Below are 21,646 nucleotides of genomic sequence, written 5' to 3' on the forward strand. Positions count from 1 at the left end.
GCGTTATTATTCCGAAAATTTATTATAGCTGTACACCAATATGTCGGTTAATGATACAAAACATAAAGAACGACTTTTAAAAGAGAAAAACACGAGGATATGTCGCAGTGATAAGAACAAGAAAACCCAAACACACGAGAGAGAGAGAGAGAGAGAGAGAGAGAGAGAGAGAGAGAGAGAGAGAGAGAGAGAGAGAGAGAGAGAGAGAGAGAGAGAGAGAGAGAGAGTACATGGGGGCAGGAAAGAAAATGTTTTTGTAAAAAAATTACATGTACCCCTTCTCTACTCCAGCGAGAGCCATTCGTCTTCACTTGAGATCATCTAATACTGGCGAGCCTAAACCTGATGCTTATTATAAAAGCATGATTGTGAAGCATCCTCTTAAGGTACATTCTTTTAGAAGATTTCAGCTTTTTCATGTAACAAGATGAAAAGATAAGGCTGACAACCAAATTCACTCTAAAACAAATTTACAAAATGGTCAATGAAAAAGGATGTCATTATTTTAAACATTTTGCTTAAAGAATGAAAAAAAAATAAGTTACTTAAGGACCAGAACTTTATCCATACCACTTGCGCAAGACAACTCGTATGGAGTAGTCTCCCATGATAAGTCACTTGCTAAGTGAAAATGTTATTAACATTAATTTTATGTGGACGAAAAAAAAATATATCTAATTCTATCTCGAAGGTAAACCAAGATGCAGGTCCAGATTGAGAGAGATTGTGTTCCGGGTATTTTGTCTTTAACCAAGACAGATTACTTAACTTGTAGCTTAGGTTCAACGTTATATGTATATCACGTAGTTGGATGCTTTTTAAAATTTACTCATTATAACCCAACGACGATGTAGCACTAAATATCCAAAGAGCAAGACACGGAATGGGAAGATCACTAGGAAAATTGAGTTGGATTATGGTAGTAATAGTGCCGGAATCAAGTGCACAAACTAACTACCGCTAGAGTTATTAGGTCCTTTGATTGGCCAGATAGTACTGCCCTTTGACTGGTCAAATAGCTCTGCATTGGGCCCCTCTCTGGTTACTGCTCATTTTCCCCCCCTACACATACATAAAAAAATCTGGCTTATTCTTTACACACTCTTCTTTTTCTTCATACACCTGGCAACACTAAGATAACCGAAAAATTCTTCTTCACTCTAGCGGTTAACTACCGTACTGTAATTGTTCAGTGGCTACTTTCCTCTCGGTAAGCACAGAAGAGATTCTCTAACTAAGGTAAGCAGCTCCTCTAGAGGGACACTCCAAAATCAAACTATTGTTTTCTCGTCTTGGGTAGTGCCATAGCCTCTGTACCATGGTCTTCCACTGCTGTATTAGGTTAGAGTTCTCTTGCTTGAAGGTACACACTGGCACACTTTTCTACTTGTTCCCTTATTTACTTTCCTCGCTAGGCTTATTTTCTCTGTTGGATCCCTATTACTTTTCCTACTAGGATTGTAGCGGAGCCAACAACAACAACAACAATAATAATAATAATAATGATAATAATAATAATGGTAATAATAATAATGATAATAATAGAATAATAATAATAACAATAATAATAATAATGATGATGATAATAATAATAATAATAATAATAATAATAATAATAATAATAATAATAACAATAATAATAATAAATCATATTAATCAAGCTAATGTAAAAGTTTATTCATACCTTAATATATCTATGAAACGACACTTAAAAAACAACCAAATTATAAATAATTTTACTAGAACAAATTAGGATTTTGTTTCCACATGGCCACAATAAAGCAAGAATGAAAATAAATACAACAGTTCCGAACTACACAAAAACCAAAAAGATCTGTCTATTATACAATATAGTAAGTTTGATGAGAATTATCATATGACTCGTATCATGACTCATTCGATGTCACATTAGGAAATTCATCATTTTCAAATATAAAAGTGAAAATAAATACTTTTAAAGTGGGTGTACTATTAATTACTATATAAAATGATCTTGTAATTTATTTTATATTTCTCTTAGAGTGATATTCAAAGTAGATATAAAATAAAATCAACATGCATGCTGCGAAAGGGTAAACCAAGTATGAAATATATATATATATATATATATATATATATATATATATATATATATATATATATATATATATATATATATATATATATATATATATATATATATTTGTATGAAAATTTTAACATATCTTTTAAAGAAAACCCTCAAGTACGTATGAAAAAGAAAATCGTACAATACGATTCCACCAACATGAGGCAATCACTCGTCGGCTTCCCTTCATGCTATGAACACAGTCAAGGAGAGGCCTGTTACATAACTTGGGTTACCTACAATTACTAACATGGCTTAAATAATGAAGGTGTGTTTTGAAAGGAGTTTCAGTTAGGTGGAATGCTGAAGAAATGTTACCGGGAGACATACAAAGAGAGGAGTACACAGAACTTCCTCTTTCTCTCTTGTTAAATTAGTTACAGCAGAGAGCTCAGATCTCTCTCTCTCTCTCTCTCTCTCTCTCTCTCTCTCTCTCTCTCTCTCCTTTCAACACAAAAATCCAGCCTAAGCTCTCCAAAGGAAGGGTTGTTGGATGAGAGCGTCTTATTTCCCTAGGCCCTTCTTAAGAGGCAGTCGAGGGCATCCGCAATACAAGAGGCTAAAAGAGAGATAGAAGATGAGAATGGAGATCGGAGCTCCGTAAAGATGGAATGTGAAGTAAAAATGTTACACAACACATTGTGCTGCAAAACAAAATGAAAAATTTACAAATTATCAGATTATTATTATTATTATTATTATTATTATTATTATTATTATTATTATTAGCTAAGCTACAACCCTAGTTGGAGAAGCAGGACGTTATGAGCCCAAAGACCCCAATATGGAAAAGGAAATAGGGAAAGGAACTAGATGAGTTTAGATTAAATTTCTTAGCAGCTAATCAAAATATTACATCATTTAAGTGTAATTTAAATACAAAGTAAGAAATAGGATGTGTATATACCTTGGCTAATAAACAAAAGAGAGAGAGAGAGAGAGAGAGAGAGAGAGAGAGAGAGAGAGAGAGAGAGAGAGAGAGAGAGAGAGATACTCAACCCTTACTAATTAACTTGGAAAAATTAAGATATATAAAAACTGAGACCTACATCTAGAGTTACCTAAGAAAGAAGAGAAGAGCTGCAAGTGTACTGCAACTTTCTTACTTTCTAAAGCCGTTCTAACTTTAGTAATTAATTTTATCCCAGATGGGCCCAATCTTAAAGAATTACAAAGTTAAGAAATGACTAACTTCAGACACTATACTAACATGACAATAAACACGTTTGGAGACTTCACATGAAAAGAAAGAAACAAATACAACGCATAGAACTCACTGCTGGTACTGAAGGCTCAGGATAAGTGGAGAGAGAGAGAGAGAGAGAGAGAGAGAGAGAGAGAGAGAGAGAGAGAGAGAGAGAGAGAGAGAAATATTTTTTCGAGTTATAAAAGAATTCCTACCATAATACGTTTTTCAGTCTATGAGCCTGATTTGTGTATTTGAACTCTTAGTTGATTCATATATATATATATATATATATATATATATATATATATATATATATATGTGTGTGTATATATACACACATATATAATTTATATATATATATAAATATATATGTATATATATACATATATATATATATATATATATATATATATATAAATATATATATATATATATATATATATATATATATATATATATATATATATATATATATATATATACCTCGTCAGATATTCCGAAAAAATCAATCAAGGGTCAACTTTACAAGAAATACAGTGCAGCTTATTAAGTCAATTCTATATATAAAAAAAACTTCATGCACCTAAGCCAATCATATTCTATGCCAAGTTTCATGCACCCTAACAGTAGTATTACCACATTGTTTTTCTTATTGTTTTCTTCCAACAAATTTCCATAGCAGTAAGTTTAATTCCATTTCTCTAGTGTCTTTAGAAGTTTTTTATCAACAACCATTCGCTGTACTTTTATGTTCCTTATTTAATAAATAGCAACGCCACGGTATTTTTATGTCATTTTATATATTTGTCTAAAATAAAAGCTTTAATAAGGAGTTTCCATTTACCTCTTCTGATTTTGGATCTTTATATATGAATTACTTCTACGAGCTTTAGAAAGTATGGATAACTTTATAGTGACTACACAAACAAGTAGAATCTATCTCAAAAGACAATTACTGACTAAATATCTGAATCCCAGTCAGATATGCCTTTGATTTCATGGCAGATGAACGATGAAATCTTGGTGATTTGACAAAGAATAAAAACTAAGAACAACAATGTCTACATATCACTCTCACCAAAAATGGTTCTTCGTCCTAAATTGGTTCAATGTCTGGAACTTTGAGAGAACATTACGAGGACTTTAATATTTCTAACAGAGCCAACATGAAGTCCGACACAACGCCATATAACCCAAAAGGCCAATTATAACCGCAATTATCTGCTAGTCGGCCTACATCTGGCGGAACAGCAAGAAAAAGTTAGTTTGCCCTCTTTCCTAAATCTAAACAATGGTTCTCCCAACACTAATGAGTTTTAGTACCGCCATCTTGTAACAAGCATTACCTCTTTAAGCAAGTGAACATACTTTCAATTTTCCTCGCTTTCTGTTATTTTTAGTGTTAGTTTTGTTTATTTAATATATTAGAATTACTGAATCCAGACTATGCTACACTTAACACCTGATCAGGATGTCGTGAAGGGTGGAAACAAATTCTTCCCTAAAATTTGACTTAATCTCTTTAATCATAAGACGACTCTTGTTTTTTTTCATAATACATTCTTTGTAAAATAAGAGGTATTAAAAAGAACCGTTTGAATACATGGCTAGGTCTATCTCTAGACGGTTGGGCGTCTACCTAGACACTATTGGGTGTTTCTCTTTAAAGGCTCAGTACAAGCATGCGTGAGAAGTTTTCCGCAATCGGAAAACTGCTCATGTACCAAGGGATATTCTTAATAGAGTCTAACCATACTCCTACATGTCAATAATCATAATTTTTACTTTGATAGACCACGTTTACATCATAATATACCTCTATTATCGTCAAAAATATATATTTCCCATTTCTCTACAAGTTCAACACCATAAATACAACTCTCTAAAATAATGGTGTTCCAAGTTTCTCACAGAGAGTAAACAACATGTTCTTCATGTTCTTACAAACACCGTCAGAAGTTCCAAAACGAGAAATTACACTTTTGACAAGAAAGGTTTTTTGTAATCCCAAGTACTTCAGCGTTCATGAAGAAATACAGTAATTTGTTCGACTTCTGCAAATTATGTCATACCCCTTGTTTTGAAACTAAACCTTGAATTTATAGAATGAAAAATATATATGAGATGATTGAATACAAAAAAAAAAAAAATCATACTTCCTTTTCCCCCCGATGAGTGCATACGCAAGACCTCTTTGCTGTACAATAGTGCTGAGGGAGGCAAACAGAACAGTTCTTTAACATAGCTGACAAAACTGGAGGGTAATTACTGTGGCAGACGTTGTGTAAACAAACGTTTAGAAGGAACGGAAATGATTACATCCCCTGAATCCCTTCCTAAACAAAAGTTTACACAGAACTAAGGAAGGATATCTGGTTCTTGGAATCATGAAAGAATGACCTATACGCCAAATGAACTGTGATTGAGTGACGCCGCCTGCGTGCAAACACTTGGCATTCTCAATATGGCCTAATGAATACAAAATTACTCTTTGATGCCATTAAAGCAGACTGAAATAATTTCAGAGTGATCAATCACTCTGATAGATCGCGAAGATATCTGCCTCTGTGGAACATCAGGAGTGATGTGGAACAAACGAGCTAATAGATTGGGGTCATACAACATCCAATTGTAGACATTCATCCTTACAAGACGACGCCATGCGTCATCCATAAATTGGATAGATTTACATTAGCTTGATTTCTTTTGATCAATTAAAAAAGGAAAAGTTAATTTTCTCATCAGTATTGCATTAGGACTGGCATATTTACACAAGACGAGAATCGTAGTCCAAAATCATCTAAAACATTGGAAAAAAAAAAAAGGCACGAAATCCCTACTTAATTAAGAAATTTCTTAACACATTATTTACGAACTTGGGAAATAACTCATTAACAAAAATTGCCGCTCTCTTTAATTTCCCCTTGCCAATCATCTTTTGACATAAAAAATCAAGGAGCGTTCAAAAGCTAATTTTTCATAGGAACATATTGCAACATTTTCACTAAGAGTATGTTTAGTAATCTGGAAGCATATATAACACTGAATGGGTAGACTCAATATCAAAAGCACAATAAGAAAAATAAATTGATAACCATTTGAAATATAATATCTCAATGCAAACGAGAGAGAGAGAGAGAGAGAGAGAGAGAGAGAGAGAGAGAGAGAGAGAGAGAGAGAGAGAGAGAGAGAGAGAGAGAGAGAGTTACCATTGTCCAAATTTTCTGTCTGCAGAAGACAGGGTGATAGACGGGAGTAGAAACCTTTTTTCAAAAGTTCTTTATGGTCCTGTACAAAATTTTCAGTACCAGAGTAAATATACATAAACAAATATTATGTCATACAATGCCACCTTCTTTAACAAGACTTTTATAGTATTTAGTTATTTAAGGGCTTATCATCCCCTCTCTGCTAATTCCAATAAGCCTACATGTCATGACTCTTCTCACTTCGAAACATATAACAGTTGAACCCTTTTATCTTTACATCTCCAACACAAAGGCTAAAATATTTGTATTCATAAAAGTCAAATTTTCAGGATAAAGACACCCTACCCCTTCATATAATTCCTAATTTAAAATTCGCATCCAGAACTTTATCTTTTTATATTAATTCGCGTTCAGTATCAAAACTGCCCTTGCACAAAGATCTGCGGTATTGAACTGAAATCTTTGATTACTTTGTAGATCACTCAATCATTCTTGCTATCATTATCCATAATATTTAACTTTAAATATATGTAATAAAGACTTACTGTCGTCTTTCATGCAAATATATACCTAAATATTTTTAAAAATTCATATTGTACCTTATCTCTTAAATATGTTACTTTTAAGCATTAGCGTTCATGTTCTTTATGAAAATTTGCCTCTACTCAAAGTATGAAGATTAAGAGTATCATTTTGAAATTTCCTTCCAATACATCAACCGATTTATAGTTTTCACTTAACTCATGATTTCAAACGGCATTCTGAAAAGTGAATATCTATTACAAGACACTTGCCAACTGCCCTTCTCACAGTACACTATAAATACATCGACATTTTTATTTGGTACAATATCCATTTGATTTCCATCGTATATTACCGGTTTATTCATTGCATTTTGTATTCACATTAAAAAATTTTACTATAAAAACTCTCTCTGAACACTTCACTTATATTTTAATTCACACAAAACGATCTTAAAAGAAAGCACAAACAAATACACACAAACATATACATGTAAATGGTCCCACAGATTTTCCATCTTATATAGAATCTATGAGTGATTATTATGCAGAAATACAAATTCTTTAACAATATTTCTTTAAAACTATGAAAAACCCTGGCAGCTATTCATATGCCATGCAATGTTATAACTATATAGAGAATAACAAACAATTATCTCAATTTCACGAGCGTAGATTTTCCATATTTAGTGGACGTTCCTGGACATGGTCCCATTTGCAAGTCCGTAATATATAAGTAACATAAATACAACTGAAAGGTTTCATAATTGAAACATATAGCTTTTAAAATTTTTGAAAAAAACTGAAAACGTTTACACATTAGAGAATAGGTGAAATTTAGACAAAAAGCTATAAAAAAAGCTAAAATAATTAGGAACCAGTATAAATTATAAATCCGAAATAAGAAAAAAAATACAAAGTATACTGAAGAAACAGCAATTTCATTAGGGTAGAAGTCTAAACCTATACTAAATAAGACTGGGCAGCACATACATAAGTCACCTCCGGACTACAAGACGTATAAGGTAACTGCACAAGATCCAAAGACTTCTTTAGATCATGGAGTTTGTCGAACTATTTACCAATGACTCATTACCAATAATGACCGAATTGGTGTTTGGGTAATGATACAAACGTCCTCGTACTAGATACCATGGCAATTACAAAAACCATTTTAATCTTAAGAGAGTAACCAGTACGATACCAAGCATCTTTATGAGAATAAATTCTCACTACGATCATACATGTAGAATATCTTTTGGAGATTTTGGGATGCCATCTTTGGTATAAATTTCACGAAGAGGCTTATATGAAAATAGTTTATCCATCTTTCAAGTTTACTAGGACTCACGACTATTTATAACATCTTAAAACCTCAAAGATTCATATTGTGCAGCTAAAAAAAACTGCTCTTATATATGGAGAATTATAGTAGATCAGTGAAAAGGAACTTACTCTCCACCTCAGCCAACTTTACCTAGAAGTACATTTTATCTCTAATTCTAAAAACCCTTTCAACAAAGGAAATCTGTCCAAAGTTAAGAAAAGCAATCCAGAAATTTTCCGATCTGGCATTGAGTATTTACCCACTTGTCTCAGTTGTAATATGGAGATCTACATAGGATGTTCTACACTTAAGCTCAGCGTGAGGATGTATTCACATAGGGTGTTATTCGCCGTATTGGTTAATCTCTTGGGGAGAGAGAAAAAAAAATCTGCAATACAACATGACTTTCAGTACGAGGACTCCTATTTTTATTAAAAAACCAAACAGGTCATCATCAGTAATCTTATAATCTGTCTTCATTATGTAGTTTAAACTATCCTAAAACTGACAAGCTCAGATCTCTCACACGTGTCGTAGATCGGATGTGAATTCTGTATAATCTGATCATTATTATTGAGTTTGTTTCAACTTCTAAATATAATGTTCAGTTATTGGATTTATGAAGTCAGCAGGAAAAGAACTGTCGCCTACACAACCTTAATTTGAACCCCCTTTTTCTATAGAGTCTAGAATGTCATGAGTAAGAGACGGCAGAAATGGGGGACGGCTGGCTTACAAGTTAAAGCTGTTAGGGGTTTTTATGAGAGACAAGGAAAAATTTGTTTGAAGGTTAGAGATTTTTTCCATAAAATTTCTGATATTATTAATTAAAAATTCTTTATAATTTTCGAAATCGTTCATTTGTTTAACATGAAAGACATTATGAACATAATAATGAAACACATATGACATACAATAGCAATATATACTATATAAGAAATTCCACGAATACTAGAAATCTCCCTCTCTCTCTCTCTCTCTCTCTCTCTCTCTCTCTCTCTCTCTCTCTCTCTCTGATAGTAATAAACTACTATGAGATTCAGGGCCTCTGTAACACAGTTTTTTCGCAATAATTTTTTATCTATGAATTTCATAAATATAACGCTTCTTCAGAATGCACATTATATCTACACATAAATTTTGACTATATTCTGCATTACGCAGGTTGAATAAATTTGGTACTTATAATGTAAAAGTGACGTTTTTTGAAGACAGGCCAACTTATTCAGAGAAAAGGTTTCGAACGCGCTCGTTACGTAACTTATGACGGCATTTCTTCCCTCTTTCTCGATCGATTATTGGCTATACGTAACGAAGGCTATACCTCTGGCAACAATGACACAAAAGTTTAAATAAAAGCAAAGCAGTACACCTTTTTGAACTCTGAAACCTCTCCACTGATAATTGTCATAATGAACAAACCAACAAAATATGTTAATAAATACAAAAACCCTTCGATTATTAGTCTAACTCCCAAAATAAGTTTCCTAAGAAATTACAGTCTACTTTATAGGTCACAATCAAATTGACAAAGTGTAGGGAATAGTTGGTAATTTTCAAAAACGTAGTAGACAAGCTTGATTTGATAACTGCTATATCCAATGTCAAGCAATTTTTATTTATTGTCTATCTACCCACCTATTTACTGTAAAAAAAAAAAAAGCCGGTACCGTATTTTGGCTTTAAACCTTCACCAATAATTATCGTCAGAATGATGACTTCATGAGGCTCCACCCACTTTGGCCTCGATATAATTCAGGATAACACTTAAGGCTATCATGGGCATTGTTGGATCAGAAAATTTAAATTCTGGCTATAAAAACTCATTTCTCGAGTAGTTGTAAGAAGTGCTAAATGATCCTCAAGGATCCCAGCAGTTGGCCTAAACGTTTAATTCATGTATACTACTGTTGCGGCACTACTGCTACAGTAGTATTACTACACTAGCACAGATACCCCACCCACATTTATGTATCGTTCCGCCATTCATAAAGTCTTTGTCCTGTTTTTTTCACTGTGCAATAAGCCATGGCCTATTCAGAAATTAAGTTTAACATTAGATGATAGGTTATTTCATTAAGCTGACAAATTATCGCAACTGGGTAGGTTATTGCCTATGTTGAAGCTAAAGATAAAGTATGGTATTATTTCTTCATTGCATTATCATCTTTACTACTATTTGTTTTGCTACATGTAGTAATTATTTTAAAGGATAAATGAATTATGTTCACTTTACTTCTATAAATTCTCATTAGATGTACAAATAAAACTCCTAAAACTATTCATGATTTATTTACAAAATGCAGTCATGCCCAAAACATAGCCAACACGGTCGTACGGCCTAAGAAGAAGAAAAAAAATTATATCGGATGATCCGTTGGTCTGATGGAGAGTTTAGCACAAAATTCTTATTTTAACAAAAATAGTTATATAAAGACTGTTTACATACAATCTCTCTCTTTCTCTCTCTCTCTTGGTGGCATAGTGAATAGTTAATGGAAATGTTCAAAAGCCTGAATGACATTACAAGTATTATAATCATGTTAGGCTAAATACAAATCATACCATAGACATTGGATTTAAACTAGAAACTGAATAATTACCTATTCAGGCTATAGTAAATATGGCCACGGGCTTTCTCTTGACTGTATAAAGTTGCAAGTCGTAAGACAAATGCAGTTTTGCCACCACGGGGGCAATTCCAAATCCTGTTAGCCATTCTTGACTGTTATGAGTTTCAGAGCCGATGGAACAAGGTGAATGGATGTCTGGTGGATGGGCGGGGCAAAATTTTGTCAAAAGGTGTTTACATTGCTTACGTAATGAATGTTTTCGACTCTTGGCTCGTTATCACTGGCCATGGCGTCGGCTAGAGCATTTTTACTCTATAAAAATTAAAACTATCGGGTTTAGGCTATTGATAATGCTGAAAAAATTTGTGTGTGGTTGTAAAATATACATATGTCAACTTTCAGCTACATCCGATGCATTGATAAGGAGCAAAGTCCAAAAAACCGTGTTACAGAGGCCATGAATCTCATAGTAATTCTATTGATTATAAATAAAACTGTTTACGTATTTTCGTCATAAAAGAACACACATTCTATGATTAGAGGCTAAATTCGTATTCATATAGGCGTCTTGTTCTGTAGTTTTGTCATATTACAAAAAAATATAAAACTGTTTTCGAAATTAACAATAAAGGTTTGGAGTCCATTTCTAACAGCAACTCTTGACTAATAAGTTATCTTATGTCAACTGATATATTGTTTCATGATAATTCTACTACAACTTTTAAATCTTACATTGTCTGTAAAATCTGAAAATTCTGTGTTGCATAATAATGCAATCATTTATTTTATTTTCTTAGGTAGCTAATTGGATTCCAGTAATCGTTAAGTCATATTCAATATGTCATATTACCAGGGCAGATTACTGCTTAAAGTTTTGCTGATGCACATTTATCATTCTTTGTCCTTAAGGCTCAAACTGTTTTATAATTCGACGGTTTCTTTGAGGGCATGTGTTTATTTACAAATAAAGTATTGCTATAATTGTTTAAGATAATTTCATCTCATAGAAGGGACATAGTTCTCCTAGAAACATCGTTCTTTTTATCTCAAGAATTGCTAAATTATTCACCCTATACTCTGAATCTTTTGTATCAGATTATTTCTTAAATGAAATACTACAAACATTACCTTTTAGGAAGTGCAAACTCGCCAGAGGTCATCTCTCAACGTGAGCGAATTATTGAATTACGGGAGACGGTTATGCCAACCCGCAATATTGCGTTGGTTACAGGGTTATCGCAGAGAACAGCCCAGAGATGGCTAAAAAGGTTTCTTTGGAAACCTGACTAAGGAGTGGAGGGTCTAGTGTAACTACACCGGACGATGAAACACGTGTTCTTAAATGCGGTAGCCAACAATCCAATGGCGTCCGCAGTAGAGCATTCCAGAAACTTCCAACGTCATTGGCACCCAATCATCATATATATATATATATATATATATATATATATATATATATATATATATATATATACATACATGAAACTAATGTCAATTCTTATATCCCTGCTGATAAGGAAATTAACGCAATAGCAAAGAGTATCATCTTAGATTTGGTTTGCAATTCCTCCCCTGATCACGATTTTTGTAAATAATTGATTTTCATTGATGAAAATTCCTTTACTTCCCAAGAGAAGCACGACCAAGGCACTGTTGGAGAAGATGCAACACCCATTATGAAGAAAAAATATTAAAGAAAGGAGTAAGAGTGGGAGAGTCGGTGTTAATTTCTGGGGTTGGATGTGGGCTGAGGGGTCTGGGGAGCTTGTCAAATTGTCCGGAAAAATCACGGGTAATGATCATGTTGAACTATTGGAGTAAGTGCTCTTGCTTACAGTGAGAGCTATAAATATTCCTGATCTATTTCCTGTCGTTCTGGTACATGTCAATAACTTGATTCATATGTCATGTGCTGAAAGAGTGGTTAAATCATACCCAGAAATTGATGTTATTAATTAGCCAGCAAAGGGGTGTGACCTTAACCTATAAAGAGCCTATGGGCAATTAAAAGTTCGTGACTGGGTCGTAGGTGAACAACGCACCTGACAGGCCATCGAAACGATAGCCTTTGAGGTAAGGGAGTCGATTCGACGTCACCCGAGTATATGTCAAAATCTAGTTTTTGGTATGTCTGGATGTCTCGATGAAGTTATTGATACTGGATTTGGATGGACATCTCAGTAAGGACTTTGTTTGTTAAAATTTTACCTTTTGTATACAAATCATAAACTTGAATAATAAATCATTTTATCGAAATTGATATTGATATTTACTATTAGTTTTCGCAACTATGTAAACTTAACAAACATTAAAATTAGATTAAGATATAATCAATCTATTAAAATTTAACATCAAAAGTAAGTATATTAGATATCATATTATTTTGAAAATTGTCAAAACAATGAATTAGAAAAAGTTGTTGATATTTAACGGAATAATTATATAGAAATTTGAAAAATGTCATACATTTTATGTCTAAATACTGGTTTACAAAAAAATAATTGTGGTCTGAGGCAAGAATGGGAATAGGTGTTTTTTGCTAATTTGGGTGTGCTGAATTCGAATTTATAAATAGTTTTGCTCTATCACCTCTAGTTATCTGGCTTTTAAATAGTCTCATTTTAGTATAAGCAGAGAATATATGTGCACATTTCAAGAGTTGCAGCAGCTTATAACAGACAAAACAGGATAGATAAAGAACACTGATTGAATCAATATACTTGGATGACACAATTACACAATTCATAGTACCACAGACAGTCAAAAGTGTGTTTTCTAAGATCTGATGTATTTTGCCTCCGGGATGTCACGCACGAGCATCCAGCAAAAGTCTCCCATCATGGCAGGGTTCCATTTGCCTTGATAGTTGCTCTCCATCTTCGTAATGTCTTGGTGGAATCTTTCTCCATGCTCATCACTCACTGCTCCAAGGTTTGGCGGGAAGAAGTTGAGGTGGGAATGGAGAAAATGAATCTTGAGTGACATTCGGCACCCCATATCCTCGTAAGACTTTAGCAACTTTTCAATACAGGCTTGGTAATCTGGTACGCGTGTGTTACCAAGGAATCCACTACAGACTGACTTGAATGCTTCCCATGCTCTCAGTTCCTTTAAGTTAAGAAGCTCCTCAAAATCAGTATCCTTCAGCACTTCTCGGATCTGAGGTCCGACAAAGATGCCCTCTTTGAGCTTAGCAGCACTAACACCTGGGGACACAGTAGACAAGTGTTGGAAGGCAGCACCATTTTTGTCCAACGCCTTCACGAAATTCATCATCAAACCAAGCTTGATGTGAAGAGGAGGAAGAAGCACCTTATTCATGTCCACCAGAGGATTCTCCTTGACGCTGTGTTCGCCAGGAATCCACTACAGACTGACTTGAATGCTTCCCATGCTCTCAGTTCCTTTAAGTTAAGAAGCTCCTTAAAATCAGTATCCTTCAGCACTTCTCGGATCTGAGGTCCGACAAAGATCCCCTCTTTGAGCTTAGCAGCACTAACACCTGGGAACACAGTAGACAAGTGTTGGAAGGCAGCACCATTTTTGTCCAACGCCTTCACGAAATTCTTCATCAAACCAAGCTTGATGTGAAGAGGAGGAAGAAGCACCTTATTCATGTCCACCAGAGGATTCTCCTTGACGCTGTGTTCGCCAGGAACAAAAGTGATTCTAGACCCCCAGTCTTTCTGGTTGTATTGCTGGGATACAGCTCGACTATCCCAGAGACAGAGAAAACAACAGTACTTTGTAAAGCCCGCTTGCATACCCATAAGAAGACCAATGACCTTGAGGTCCCCACACAGAGCACTACTGAATGTGGATTGAGACCTGCTGCCCTAACTGCCAAAATCCGTCTTGATATATAATTATATATATAATGTAATGCAATCACTTACATTTAGTGCATAATAACTAAAAAATAAGTCATAAGTCTCACAATATTAGAATTAACCCTGAATGCACATACGCCTCCATGTACCGTATATGCACAAAATGCACACTATGCATATCTAAAAAAAATAAAGGTGATGAGTAAAAACGGTTTTCAAATTTGAATTCAGCACCCCTAAATTAGGTAAAAACGGCTATTTTTGTGCTTGCCTCAATTTCTTTGTAAATCAATGAATGCAGCTTGTTAAATAAAAGATAAAATAAAGCCTAGATTTGTTCATGATCTAATCAGTATAATGAATTTTTCCCAATGCCCTGGTATCTGTAACTTGTAACATTTAAAAAGGTTATGGTAATGGGAATATTAATTGTCAGAATAAGCTTCTAATAAAAACATGTTATACAGTAAAGTTTATTTCCCACAAATTATTATTATATAACTGTCAATTAAAGAAAAATTAAATAATAACCAAAATCATAAAGATAAAAGCCCAATATAAAAATGGTTTTGGAGAGGAAAAAAGGAAATAAATAAAGTAAAAGGAAGGTAATAAAAAATTAAAATAAAACATTTTAATAACTGTAACAACATCAAATTACATCTTTCATACACACACACATATATATACATATACATACATATATATATACATATATATATATATATATATATATATATATATATATATATATATATATATAAGCTTAATAAAACGAGGGGGAAACAAGATAAAATACCGTGCCAGCGTATACCCTCCAGAAAGAGAACTCTAACCCAAGAAATTGGAAGACCATAATACAGAGGCTAGGGCACAATGGTTGGATTTTGGAGTGTCCTTCTAGAAGAGCTGCTTACCATAGCTAAAGAGTCTCTTCTACTTTTAACAAGAGGAAAGTACCCACTGAACAATTACATTGCAGTAGTTAACCCCTTGAGCGAAGAAATGTTTGGTATTCTCAATGTTGTCAGGTGTATGAGGTCAGAGGAGAATTTGCTCAGAATAGGCCAGACTGTTCGGTGTATGTGTAGGCAAAGAAAAATTGATCCGTAACCAGAGAAAGGGGAATGTTGTACTATCTGTGCAGTCAAAGGATCTAATAACTCTCTAGCTGTAGTATCTCAACGGATGGCTGGTGCTCTGGCCAACCTACTACCTACTGTTGTATTCTGACAGAAATGCCTTTAGATGTTTATCTAACATAAAACAAGTTACATTCTTAATAAGGAATACTATATATTACATTATTCTAGATAGTAGGTTGGCCAAGGCACCAGCCACCCGTTGAGATACTACTGCTAGAGAGTTACTGGGTCCTTTGACTAGCCAGACAGTACTGCATTGGATCCCTCTAACGTTATGGCTCAGTTTTCTTTGCCTGCACATAAACCGAATAGTCTGGCCTATTCCTCCACATTGTCTTCTGTCCTTATACACTTGACAACGCTGAGATTGCCTAATAATTCTTCTTTGCTCAAGGGATTAACTACTGCACAGTAATTATTCAGTGGCTACTTTCCTCTTGGTAAGTGTAGGAGGACACTCCAAAATCAATCCGTTGCTCTCTAGTCTTGGTTAGTGCCATACCCTCTGCACCATGGCCTTCCACTGTCTTAGATTAAGGTTTTCTTGCTTGAGGGTACACTCGGGCACGCTGCTCTCTCTCTCTCTCTCTCTCTCTCTCTCCTCTCTCTCTCTCTCTCCTCTCTCTCTCTCTCTCTCTCTCTCTCTCTCTCTCTCTCTCTCTCCAGTTTTTTCGAAGTTTTTATAGTTTATATAGAAAATGTCTAATTTAATGTCCCTATTGTTCTTAATATATTTTATTTTGATTGTTTATTGCTTCTTTTGTAGTTTTTTTATTTCCTTGCTTCCTTTCGTCATTAGGTTATTTTTCCCTGTTGGAACCCTTGGACTTATAACATTTTGATTTTCCAATTAGAGTTATACCTTAGCTTGCAATAATAATAATAATAATAATAATAATAATAATAATAATAATAATAATAATAATAATAATAATATTAATAATAATAATAATAATAATAATAATAATAATAATAATAATCTAGAAACCATTCATCAAATAGAAAATACAGTATATCATATATTGGTTTCTTTTTCTCTAACCGCATACTATAAAATGTTTTTCTACCTCAAAGAAACATATTTCATATTTTGAAATTACCTGAATATAAATTTATAAATGGTAATCTATTGGCTGGCTATCTAAATACGGTAAATTTAAATGCCTCTGACCGTTGAAGAATCAAAATGTATAAAACGGGATATTGTATTTTCTTAATTTTCTATTGTAAATTCTGTAAATGAAACAGAGGGATTAATTATAGCAATCAAACCCTCAAGATTAAAATGTTCGTTTTTGAATACCCAGAACAACACTACCATTACCAAACAATTTCAGAGGAAGAAACTGATATCAATTTAGTCTCTATCTTAGGACCCTAAGAAATATGTAGCGGTGAGTGGATCTATGTCGGCCTACCGGCTGAAATTTAATCACAGAATCGGCTAGGTGTAGACCACGACAATGATATACAATAATGACTTTACCCCCCCAAAAAAATATTATTAAACCCTTTTTGATTGCCTGTATCCAAGGTCATAATTTAAATCCAAGCCATGATATGCTTTCCATTAATCCTGTAATATCCTGTTTTCTAAATCTTACTTATCTGGGATCATCAATAAGTTGACAGTTTAGGGCTCCCATTACCCTGTATGAGTACGACATTGTTGTATATTCATTCTCGTAGTGAGTCCATTGATATCTCCATAAGAAGAAAGCAATAATTCCAATCAAGTACTTTCACTTTCCTTTTCATGGCTATAGTACATATTTTATGTTCATCGCATGTCAGCTTTCCCAATTTCTACACACGTGTATACTATATATACATATGTACATATATAAGCATATCTATACTATATATATGTGTATGTATATTTACAGTATATGAATACACACACACACACACACACACACACACACACATATATATATATATATATATATATATATATATATATATATATATATATATACAGTATATACATACATAATACACATCTGTACATATGCACACGTTTTAAGTATAAATACTTTATATATAAGAACATCCGCATTCTTAGGTCTTTAAATCTACCCCTTCATCCATACTCGGATCCTCTCAAATATGTCATATGAATCTTAATGTAAATTATATGTTTACACCTTTCCCTTGTACGTTACGAATGGCTAATTAAAAAGACGACATCCTTGTGTCAGTGTTTCTTATCATACAGTTGGAAGTATCACCGACACTTATACCATGTCATTAGCATTTCGTCCAAGTTACTTTGCCCAGAGCTTTCTCGAAGTCGGCTAAATCATCATCGTCATCATCTCCTCCTACACCTATTGACGTAAAGGGCCTCTTAAATTTCGCCAGCCGTCTCTATCTTGAGATTTTTAAAGACCAGGTAACTTACTTTTATTGTCAACAATTATTTCATAATGCACCTCTCAATAATGAGGTATACACTCATTTTGCAGTGAATTGTAAGCTAAACTTTCATACCAATAAACATAACTTTGATTCACTTGTAATAAATCAATAAGCTTTACAACGTCCGGAATTCAGAATAAATACAGCATCATCTTACTTGACTTTCAGTGCTAGCATACGATAACCATCCCATTAGTGTTCTTTCTTATACATTCCTTGAGACCATTTCCACAATATAATATGCTCGCATTTTCCTCTTCTCTCCCAGTTACTTACAAAAACACATTATATGTTAACCTAATATATCCTCTCCGTAGGCAAAACCGAAGATGAAAATCATGTCAAAGTTTTTCCGCATTTATCATGACATTTATTCTAAAACATACATCATCAACAGTTGGGATACTATAAATAAATAGCATTTACTGAGGGCATGCAAACCATTTATTGATGATTCAGTCTTTACGTATTCTAAAAATATATTACTTTGTAGAAACCAGTTTCCACGTACATCCCTTAGACTTACGCAAACATTTGATAAATGAAAACCATTCCCTATACCTTTAACAAGCACACAAAAAATAATTTTGGGTATCAGTTATGACTTTAGAGCTCTCCACAAACATTGTTTTATGTTTTTTTTCCAACTCATACGTAAATAATTTTCAGTATATACCATTTCATACGAATATACACAGTTCAGTCCAAACTAAAATACTTAGATGTTACACATATATGCAACATCTTGACTTATATCAAGAAAATTAAAACATTTAGTTTTAATTGAGACATATTATTGCCGTTCTTGTGAAAATAAAATTTAAATTCTTAAATTTAATTTAATAGCAACCACCACTCATTATGAAGATGATCTTGCCCTCGGCACTGAACTATATTTTTAATAATTGTAATTTTAATTTTAATGGGGATAATAATAATAATAATAATAATAATAATAATAATAATATTATTATTATTATCAATAATAACAATAATAACATCAACAATAATAATAATTTTCACAATAATAATAATAATGATAATAATAAAAGTAATTGCAATATTAATAATAATAATAATAATAATAATATACTACTCCTAATAACAATAATAATAAATTCAATATCGTTAACTCTCTCTCTCTCTCTCTCTCTCTCTCTCTCTCTCTCTCTCTCTCTCTCTCTCTCTCTCTCTCTCTCTCTCTCTCTCTCTCTCTTTCATACCTAACCATAACACCTACCTGTAGGAGGCACAGATGATGTCGGCAGGAGGCTGTGAAGCGTAGGGATGATGGTAGAAGTGGAAGAAGGTTTGGACTCTGGCACGGGCGTGGTTGATGTGGTCGTGTGGTAATGCGGCGGCGGCGGAGGGGCAGAGTCACAGCATTCCCTGTCGGGGAACTCTGAGGCCTTTACTGTCAAGCGCCCTTGAAACCCCGACAGCAGGAGGAGAAGGATCACCCAGAAGCAGGTGGAAGATGACCGCCTCGGCCTGAGATTCACGGGAGATGAAGGTCCAGGAGACGACTTTGTGCGGGTTGAGTTAAGTGCGGCCGTGTCTCTGAGACATGAGGGTGACGTGCTGTGGGACATCGGAGAACAGGTGAAGGAGGACACCCAGGAGACGAGGGCATCCCTGGAAATCCTTCCACACGAGGTAACTGACGGTATTGCGAGAGATAGCTCCTCTACGGAAGTCCTACATGAAACCCGAGGTACGATATGACAGTGACTATCTATTAACACATTTTCTTTACTGTTTTCTATTTCATAAACGTTTTCTAAATCTTCTTGAAGAGCTTCTAAACAATGACGACTTACTACTGTGCAGCTACGATAAAATGGTTCACAATATGAACTACGACACAATGAAACGTCATTTTTCCTAATTATTTCTTGACTTAGACTTGAGCTGCTGCACTGATATGCAATAACATTCAATATACATCGTTCGATCGTTACTTGATATGATGCTGAACTACAAATTACGATTATATGGACTGGAAAACTCTGTTCATGAATTAGGTCAATAATGCGACCGAAGCCATAAGGCTTACTCAAAGATATGCACTGGTTCCGAACTGCGTCTATCAATATCGTTTTTAAATAACCGTCCTCCATGTTTTCATACCAGTTTCCGTCATGAACTTCTACGACTTGAAGCACATACTTATTAGCTACCATGTTTTTTATTTTTCTAACATTATTACACATTTCAACTTGACTTTTCATATCAGTGTCTCCTACTGTGGTATTACTCGTGCACTTAAACCGATCCTCCATACTTCCACGAGTGCACTCCAGAGGACAGCATACTCCGTTTTTTACTAGAGCTTTGATTTCATTCATCATCCCGTTTTCTATTACACCTGAGCAATCGTTCCTGGAATGTGACTGTCGCCAGTCAATGATGCAAGAAGGGCTTAAGGCGACGCATCTGTGATTCTCAGATAACTGGCGTAAACTCAGGAGATTTGATCTCTGAGCATAAACGTACATGAGTGATGCAAAGGAGTGACATGACAACTCGTTTTCATATTCCCGACATTTTATATCAGTTTCTTCGTTGTTGGATGACGAAGAAATTGATTTCGATAATGGAGATAAAACTGTCTCTTGAATTGTCATGGTACGAAAGTAGAGGTTTAGTTACGAGGATGATCTTCTGACTATCCTCACATGACACTAGAATGATATGCAACTCGGATATGCTTAAAAGAGTTCAAAGGTGGCGCTTAAAATATATGAGAGTTCACTATCCATTAAGGGAAAAGAAACTTAGAATACTATGTCCTTTCCTCTCATCTTAAGAGGGCTCAATTCTTCTAGTCTGAGCAATTTAATGAAGCAAAACTAGCTCCAAAAACATAATTCGGTATAATAATACGTTCACCATTTCACATAAATATCTGTCATTCAGCACTAAACATAATGCCACTATTGACTTCAACATAAGGCTTTAATCTGGCCTCAGGAAGCTGAAAGTTAAAGAAAATAATCACATATATAATCAGTTTCACGTAGACACTAAAATATAACCCACACAAGGAAAAAGTACAGAACATTTGACTCACACAGATTATCATAAATTTGGGTGTACAGATGAAAATTAATATAAATGATCGCGATAAACAGGTGCACCTTCAAGCGAGGTACAATAGTTTTCAAGGGCAACTGAATCGAAATCTTGTAAAAGGGACATGGTAAGTTTCGGAAACTTGCGCTATTTGTGTTCCAACAACCACAGATGACCAAAAAAGATTAAGGGGACACTAGACCGAAAAAAAAAAAAAAAAAAAAAAAATCTTTCTTTGAACAAATAATT

General features: G+C 34.1%; 1 protein-coding gene across 5 annotated transcripts in view; it reads right to left on the reverse strand.

Annotated features, from left to right (window-relative positions):
• The window catches only part of LOC137641535 (uncharacterized), a 749,997-nt gene extending 728,703 nt beyond the window's left edge, over positions 1–21,294 (reverse strand). For all 5 annotated transcript variants that reach the window (XM_068374188.1, XM_068374187.1, XM_068374186.1 and 2 more), the window contains exon 1: positions 19,563–21,294. In XM_068374188.1, coding sequence (XP_068230289.1) covers positions 19,563–20,949 — 1,387 coding nt within the window. In that variant the 5' untranslated portion in view covers positions 20,950–21,294. The remainder of the gene's footprint in view (positions 1–19,562) is intronic.
• Between the last annotated feature and the right edge of the window lie 352 nt (positions 21,295–21,646).

The sequence above is a fragment of the Palaemon carinicauda genome, chromosome 5 (assembly GCF_036898095.1).
Source record: "Palaemon carinicauda isolate YSFRI2023 chromosome 5, ASM3689809v2, whole genome shotgun sequence".
Taxonomy (NCBI): domain Eukaryota; kingdom Metazoa; phylum Arthropoda; class Malacostraca; order Decapoda; family Palaemonidae; genus Palaemon; species Palaemon carinicauda.